The sequence below is a fragment of the Bos javanicus genome, chromosome 18 (assembly GCF_032452875.1).
Source record: "Bos javanicus breed banteng chromosome 18, ARS-OSU_banteng_1.0, whole genome shotgun sequence".
In the NCBI taxonomy this organism is placed as follows: domain Eukaryota; kingdom Metazoa; phylum Chordata; class Mammalia; order Artiodactyla; family Bovidae; genus Bos; species Bos javanicus.
This window is the reverse complement of record NC_083885.1, coordinates 54,717,869-54,726,369: the sequence shown is the minus strand read 5'-3', so window position 1 is coordinate 54,726,369 and position 8,501 is coordinate 54,717,869. Positions and strand designations below refer to the sequence as shown.

Genomic DNA, 8,501 nt, shown 5'->3' with positions numbered 1-8,501 from the left:
GTCATAACTTTCCTTCCAAGGAGTAAGCGCCTTTTAATTTCATGGCTGGTAAAATCAAAAGGAGCCTGGTAGATATTTCTAGCGCTTACCATTTTTTCTGGCTCCCCTTCCTTTCCTGATCACTGTTCCCAGGTAGATTCTACAGGTGGGTGGAGCCTTGTGACCATTCTGGCCGATGGGCTGAGACTAGAACTGAGATGTGTGTCACTTCCTGGCTAAGGTCTCTAAGAGTTAGTGCGTGTTTCTTTTCCCAGCCACGCGGATTGAGGATGCTGTGGGTCCAGGTGCAACAACAGGAGAAGAGAATCTCTATCTAGATCTGCACTGTCCAGTAAGATAGCCAGCCACGCACCACACTTGCCATGAATTTGAATGTCAGTTGAAATAAAGTAAAATAAAAGTTCCAGACTTGCCTGGTGGTCCAGTGGCTAAGAATCTGCCTGCCAATGCAGGGGACTCAGGTTCGATTCCTGCTTCAGGAAGAGTTCATGTGCCTCGGGGCAACTAAGCCTGTGGGCCATGACTACTGCTGCTGCTGCTGCTGCTGCTGCTGCTGCTGCTGCTGCTAAGTCGCTTCAGTCGTGTCCGACTCTGTGCGACCCCATAGACGGCAGGACTACTGATGCCTGCGTGCCTAAAGCCCGTGGGCCGCAACAAGAGAAGTAAGCCCAATGGGAAGCCTGTGCCCCACCAACTAGGGAGCAGCCCCCACTCATCACAACTAGAGAAAGCTGGAGCACGGCTATGAAGACACAGCACAGCCAAAAAAATGAATTAATTAAAAATTCAGTTCCTCAGTCACATCCACCACCCTTCAAGCTCTCCATAGCACCATGTGGCATGTGCCCTGTGGCCATGGTGTTGGACAGATACAGAAAAATTTCACATCACAAAGTCCTACTGGACAAATGCTGCTCTGGGTCACTGAATGGGCGCAGGGAGGACACCTGCCCTGAAGAGGGCTGTGCACGTGCTGGGTTTACCCCATTGAGATTTGCGTTTGTTTTTGTGTGTTTCCACGGAAGCAGAACCCAGCCTAGCCTGACCCACTAGATTTCTTGCTTAAACAAAGGACGTGAGAGTCTTGTGTTATTTAAATTACCAACTGGTGGCACCATGTGACACAGCTAAGCCAAAGGGAGAGCTGAAGGTAATACCACGCAGGCTCCAGTGGGGTTAAGATCAGGCTTCCTCGAGTCCTAGTCCACCTACCTGGTTTAGATCTAAACTGCCAGAATTTACTGAATTGTCCCAATTGTTACCAATGAAGATGAGGGAGGGCTTTGCTTCTTGTTGGTACTATTGATGGTTGTCATGGGAGTTTTTCCAGATGATACTGGGTATGGATCCATGGAGCACAGACACGATCTATCTCACGGGTCAGCATTTGGCTTACCGGAGAGATGACTTCATTTCTGTGACTCAAGGTTTGAGAGTTCATTGGGTTAGAATTATATTTGAAATAAGTGCAGACTTTGTGGCCACCAAAAGCATTGAGTTTCTTAAGGGAATTTTCTGGTGGCCCAGTGGCTACAACTTTGTGCTCCCAATGCAGGGGGCCCTGGTTCGATCCCTGGTGAGGGAACTAGATCCCACATGCTGCACCTAAGACCCGGTGCAGCCAAATAAACAATTAAAAAAAAAAGTTCCTCAAATGAAAGAAAAAAAAAGTTCCTCAATTCTGAGCGAATCTAATGGTCTTCATATGACCTTCTGCCAGGGACGTTCTTCTTTTAAAAATCACTGCTGTTGACCCAGCTGTTCCACTCCTAGCTATCTGCCCAAAGGACGTGAGAACTGGTGTTTAAACAAAAACTTGTACACGGAAGGTCACAGAAGCACTGCTCACAGTAGCCAAGGAGTATAAACAACCCAAATGCTCACCAACTGATGAAATGGTGGCCCACAGAGTGGAAAATTATTCAGCCATAAAAAGGAATGACGGTCTGATGTGCGCCAATCACCACATGGATGAACCTTGACAACATTATGCCAAGTGAAAGGAGCCACAGAAGACCACACATATTGTACGATTCCATTTTTATGAAATCTCCCAATAGGGAAATCTACAGAAAGTAGATTAGTAGTTGCTCCAGGGCGGTGGGGGGTGGGGGGGTGAGGGGGTGGGGAGGGAGGTGCTGGGGACCAAAGGGGTGCTCAGGACTGGAGGGGTGCTCTAGAGTATGAGGGTTTCTCCTTGAGGTGGTGCAAATGTTCCAAAGTTGATCATGGTGGGACTTCCCTCAAAATAAATTTGAGTTTTGTACACAAGGACAACAGTGGCCAGACTCCCATCACTTTTACCATCTTGCCACATGAGAGATTTAAGAACTGAGCCTGTGAGACTGCCAGGCCCTGCCCAGTGTCCTGACACTGGCAGGACCACCAGGCCTCCTAAGGTCCAGGCTCAGACCTGACGCGGTTACATCTGCCTCACCTCACTGGCCAAAGCCAAGTCATGGGATCAAACTCAGAGCTAGGAGGTGAGGACAGCTCATCTCCAGTGTGAGGACGGTAAAGGGGGCAGGCAGACGTGAGGAGGGGTGAGACAGTCTAACACACCACCCAGCACTTTTCTCCCAGTCGCTGACAGGTTACCTCCAAACACAGGAACCAGGAACCCACTTCATCCTGGAGGATGCACACCCAAACACAGGAACCAGGAACCCACTTCACCCTGGAAGATGCACACCCGTGGCGGCTCCAGGGAGCTCCAGAGACCACCTCCACCTTGGCTTGAGGGACCACTGAAAAGTTCAACCCAGAGTTGGTCCTAGCTCCGCACTACCAAGTCACTAATTTCCTGGAGCAGAGACCAGCGGGAGGCGGCTCCAGGGGAAAATGGACACACGCAGACACAGGCCTGTTTTGTTAACCTCATCACCATTTATTGAGTTGTGAGCTGTTGCCATCACTGCTGATATCTGAGATTCACTCATCCTGATCGTCCTCTCAGCTTCCCCTTGAAAAGGAAGCCTAGAGTAGGACCACCCCAGACACCACAGGATAGAAGGGAGACATGGGGGGAGGGGCGGTGGAGATGCAGGGAGATGAGGGATGGGGAAGGCACCAGGACCAGCGTGCGGGGACACACACGCACACACGCACGCACAGGCAAAGACCAGGGGTGTCCATCTCTGCTCCAACCGGCGGCCGCGAGAACATCAGGGAAGGACCAGGCGTCCAAGAGACATTTCAGTCCTTCCTGTCATGAAGCGTCTGCCGAGAGGGGCTGGGCCACGATTACTGGTCTGTGTGGAGAAGAGGCGGGGAGTGGGGTTCAGACTACCGGGAGAGGCCAGATGAAGGCCAGTCGCTTCCCTGCATCTCATCTTTTAAGCTTTCCCTGTAATAAACTGTAACGCGGAGTGGAACAGCTCTGCCGTGTTCTGAGTCCTGCAAGAGTCACTGAGCCTGACCGGGGGTTTCGGGACTCCTGAAATTGTACTCGACCTGTGAACAAGAGTCACTCCTTCCCCTCTCTCTTTTATATGAATCCCATCTTGGCTTATCTTAGATAAAATCATCATTGGTGGACTTCTCTAGAATCCAAGCAAACCTCATGCTGGTTTAAGCAGACGCCTTTGAGTGACTGACAGTCTGGAGGTGGCAAATGGTGTGTTTCTGCAAGGGATGTGCTCCATTTAAGAATTCAAGTCCCCCCACCAAAGGGGCACTCCCTCCCTCCTGACAGCAACTGCCCACGCATAGCCAGCTCATGCAGCCTGGAATTATGGAATTCTTTTTTTTCCCTTTTTCTTTGTGCATCTTTTTTCTTTTTTTGCAATTATGTAATTCTTGACTTTTTTTTCTTTTTGTAATTTGGGGAGACTCCCTCCTTTTCAGACCTGCATAGGAGACAAGACATTTGTATTTTTGTACTGTATTAATTCAAATTGTACTGCAGGTCCAAATTCCCACTGAAAGCAGCCTCATTCTGCTCCAGTGAGGATGAGGAGAAACGGAACTCGAGGTCAAAGCATTTGAGAACCAGGTTGCTGGTGCAAAGCATGCTGGGGGCAGGGGGCTGGGTCCACAGGTTCCTCGGACAGACGCTCAGTTCTAGCACACGTGGGGCAGGAACCGGCAACTCAAGCTTAGATGGAGGGTAGAAACTGCTTCCAGGATCTCAAAAGCCAGGAGCCAGAGCTTGGTTATGGACTAGGTTAGTGACCAGGGCCCAGTTCTAGAGTAGGTTCGATTTGGGGCTCATCTGGAACACAGAAGCTCTAACACTGAAAACCAGGCTCAGAAGATGCTGAAAAGCAGTGCTATGGTCCAGAGAACAAAGTGGAAATTGCTACTTGTTCCGGAATGTACTGGGCTGGAAACTAGTCCTCGGGTTTGGAGTCCATTGGGAACCAAGGGTCAGCTCTGTGGCCTCGGGGCAGGGCCCCCCTCACCTCTGCCTTCAGGCCACATCAGGCCTGAGCCAAAGCGGCTTTGATGGCGGCCACCAGCTTCAGAAACTTGCTCTCCGTGTCCACGTAGCCATCGCCTCCCTGGAGAAGGGAGGACCAGGGGAGGGGTGGGCTGGGACCAAGACACCAACCCCAGTCCCAACCCCCCACTGGCCCCCAGTGAGGCAGGATGGACAGACATACCTTCTTGGAGTGAACCAGCTTTCCCGCTACGAACACTTCAAAGAAGCCGGTGACCTGGGGAGTCCCCTCGCCGCACTGGGGAGAAGGAAGAGATGCTGGAGGGGCAGAGATGCCCCCTTGCGGACACCTGCTCCTTCCCAGGGAAGGGAGAACACAGGGGGCTGACCCAAACCACCCCCCGCTGTCACCAGGGCTGAGGGACATACAGACAGGACCCATGTCTGACTCCTTCCCCTTCCCCCAGACTCACGATGTCCAGACGGCTAGGGAACTCATCTTCTAACTTCTTCTTGAGCTGAAGATACTGGAAAGAGGTGGGTGGTCACACCAGGGTCCACAGAAGCCACATGGGCGCCCCCCGCCACGGGCTAACACCCCTCCCCCACTTTCCAGGGCAGCCTCTTGGGACCACATGGCTTACCTTGGGCTTGTAGCCTCAAGCGCCACTGGTGGGAGCGTGTCCAAGAGAGTTGGTCCCGGGAGAGGAGGATGGGGACAGTGGAGATCCGGGGAGGGGAGAGAGAAGGGGACAGTGGGGATCCAGGGATGGGAGGGGAGAGGCAAAGCAGGCAAGGAGACGGAGGCAAATGGGGGTCGGAAGCAGGAAGAGATGAAGAGGAACGTGGATGATACAAGGAGGAGGAGACAGACACTCTCAAAAGAGAGGAAAGACACGGGGGCACACGGGGGCGGGTGCAGCACAGAGATGGAGAGGCACAGGAAGGGAGCCAGCCACACAAGGAAAATGCATAGAGCAAGGGAGACAAGAGAGCATAGTGGGGGCGGGCACAGAATCGGGGGCAACGAGGCGAGAGCACAAGCGCGAGGCAGAGAGGGAGGCAAAATGGAGAGAGCCAGGTCAGGAGGAGAGCTGCCCCACGACAGCAGCCCCACCCACAGCCGGTACCCAAGCCTCAGGGAAACCATTACTGCAGGATTCCCAAGGCCCTCCTATGCCTGAGAGTGAAGGATAACCGCCTCCCCGCCCCCCCGCCCCCCCCACCATGCAGACTATTTCGGGACCGCAGTCTGGTGCACAGGCAAAGCAGGGGGAGGGGAAGGGGAGGCGCCTCAAAATGTCACTCTACCCTCTGCTTGACTCAGCGGGCAGGGACACTGCTAACTAACGCAGTGACAGATCTGAACCTTTCAAAGCCCCAGGCAGGGACCCTCCTCCCCCGCCCCAAGTGGACATTTCAAACAGGACAGCCAGCAGACCCGGGTGGGGGTTACCCCCTGTGATCCACCCGTGCCCCACTCCCAGCCTCGGTTTCCGCACTTGTAGAATGGAGTTAAAATCCCTGCCCAGGGAGTTTCTGGGAAAGGAAATTCAGGCAACATGTATTTATTAAGCGCCTACAGGCCAGCATGCCTGTGCAGGCCAGTACAGTCCAAGGCGCCAGGGTTGTGACACGGTCTACGGGACAGAACACTTCCTGCCGAGCAGACACGTTTTCACCCTTAAAGCGGGCAATTAGATCAAATGTGTAACACCCAATACACCGCACTCCCTCCGCCATAACCATTAAGAGGACAACCTAGAGGGGTGGGAGGGAAGTTCAAGAGGGAGCGGACATATGTACACCTACGGCCAATTCTCGTTGACATATGGCAGAAACCAACACAACATGGTAAAGCAATGATTCTACAATCAAAAATAAATTTTAAGAAAATCACTCCCTCTACGGATGGGGAAAGTGGGGTCAGAAAACGGGGAGCGTTAATAGGAAAAAAGCATCCACCGTCTGGGTTTAAGTCCTTGCCCAACACAGGCCGGGACGATCTGGAACCTCCTGACTCTGGCCGGCCCCACCCGACGACCGGTCCCGGGGGAGGGGAGACCGAAGCGCCCAGGGAGGTTCCTCTTGCATTACAAACCGACCCCCACCTGCTCCCCACCATGAGCCCGGGAATCGGGGCGGGCGGGGGGAGCTGTTTAAAACGACACACACGTGTCTCAGTTTTACCTTTTAGGACCTGAGACGTCTAGAATGTCACAAATTGGGGGGGGGGGGGCCGAGAAATCAACGTCCTCTGTTTTCCGCCTCCTCCCACGCCCACCGCACCCACACAGAACCCTCTCCCCAATGCAAGGCTCCCGCCCCCACCCCCGACTCCCCCAGAGCCCAACTCCGCCGGGACAGGGCGGGGCCCGGGCGGGATTCGAAGAGGGCACCTCTGGCCCGCGTGCTCACCAATAAACTACTCGGACGACGACCGCCATAGCTCCGGACCGCGGTGCCCGCTGCGGCGCGGACTCGCGATCCGAACCCGGGCGAGGCAAGGCGAGGTCTGCGCCACGGGCGGGGCGTGCGCACACAGGCCTGACACTCGGCGTTCCGCAGCGCGGACCAACGCCGGGAGAGGGGGGGATGAGGAGAGGCCCCCAGAGCGGGGGCGAGAGGAACCCTGCCGCCCACCGCCCTGAGCCCGCCACGCAAATCTTCCCCCTCGCCCGCTGTGAGGCCAGGGAAAACCCCAGCAGAGGGGGTCCTCAGGAGAGCCCTCTGCGCACCTCGCTCCCGGCCCCCCTCTTCCGAGCCAGAATGGTACGGTCTCATGGTGCGGGGGTTCAGGGCCAACCGCTGCTGGTTGCAAACGGAATTGCAACTGACCTTGCTCGTTTCGCTGGGAGGACCTTGAGGGCGGCCTAAGGGGGAAAGGGGGCCGGGTTCGCAAGGATTCGGGGTACACATGGGCGGCCCCTGAAGCTGAGGTTTTTTTTCAATGAACGGTCCGGGAGACCCGCTGCCTTATTAAATAAAGCCTGGCATTCAGACCTGGGCGCCGCCTGATCAGCACTGAAGTCCCCCACTCCCCACCAACCCACCCACCCTTTTGCGCCTTCCAGACCTCTTCGAGGCAAGGGGTTCATGGAAAGTGCTAGAAGTTGGCAGCTGAGTTATAAGGGCTTAGAAAGCCGATGCATCTCTCTGAGTCTCAGTTTCCTCTTCCAGGCATAAATGCCTTCAGAGAATGTTTACCCATTTAACAAATACCTATCGGGTACCTTGCTGCAGTCATAGGTTCTGAAGATACAGCTCAGTTCAGTCGCTCAGTCCTGTCTGACTCTTTGCGACCCCGTGGACTGCAGCAGGCCAGGCTTCCCTGTCCATCACCATCTCCCAGAGCTTGCTCAAACTCATGTCCATCCAGTCGGTGATGCCATCGGAAGATACAGCAATGAAAAAATAACCAAAGTCCCTGCCCTCAGCCCTGCCCGAGGTCTTCCCGCCCCAGCTTCCGTCTCTGACCCCCTGATCCTCACCTGCCGTGATCCTGATATCTCGGGGCTCCTGGCAGACTAGGTTCAATTCCCACCCCCTATTGCTGCCAGCTGTGTGATCTCAGTGGTCTTGGGCAGGTATCAGTATAATGAGCCTGTGATGCAGAGCAGTTAACATGCAGCTGGGCGTAATCAGTGTCCCATAATCAGGTGTCTTTCAGGCTCCCAGGGTGCTCAGAACAAAAACCCAAGCCTTGGGAAGTCCCTGGTGGTCCAGCGATTAGAATTCCAGGCTTTTACTATGGTGGCCAGGGTTCAGTCCCTGGTGGGGAAACTGGGATCTCTAAGGGGAAGCTAAGATCATGGCATCTGATCCCATCACTTCATGGCAAATAGATGGAGAAACAGTGGAAATAGTGACAGACTTTATTTTTTGTGGGCTCCAAAATCACTGCAGATGGTGACTGCAGCCATGAAATTAAAAGACGCTTGCTCCTAGGAAGAAAAGTTATGACTAACCTAGACAGCATATTAAAGAGCAGAGACATTACTTTGCCAACAAAGGTCCATCTAGTAAAACCTATGGTTTTTCCAGTAGTCATGACTGAATGTGAGAGTTGGACTATAAAGAAAGCTGAATGCCGAAGAATTGATGCTTTTGAACTGTGGTG

General features: G+C 53.9%; 1 protein-coding gene across 1 annotated transcript; it reads right to left on the bottom strand.

Moving 5' to 3' along the window:
• Positions 1 to 2,864: 2,864 nt before the first annotated feature.
• SELENOW (selenoprotein W) lies at positions 2,865 to 6,916 on the bottom strand. Its single transcript, XM_061388833.1, has 6 exons — positions 6,800 to 6,916; positions 5,026 to 5,050; positions 4,855 to 4,908; positions 4,605 to 4,679; positions 4,404 to 4,502; positions 2,865 to 3,251 (listed from the first exon to the last, which is right to left on the bottom strand). Exons 1-5 carry the CDS (start codon positions 6,826 to 6,828, stop codon positions 4,422 to 4,424), a joined length of 264 nt encoding a protein of 87 aa, XP_061244817.1. The 5' UTR covers positions 6,829 to 6,916; the 3' UTR covers positions 2,865 to 3,251; positions 4,404 to 4,421.
• Between the last annotated feature and the right edge of the window lie 1,585 nt (positions 6,917 to 8,501).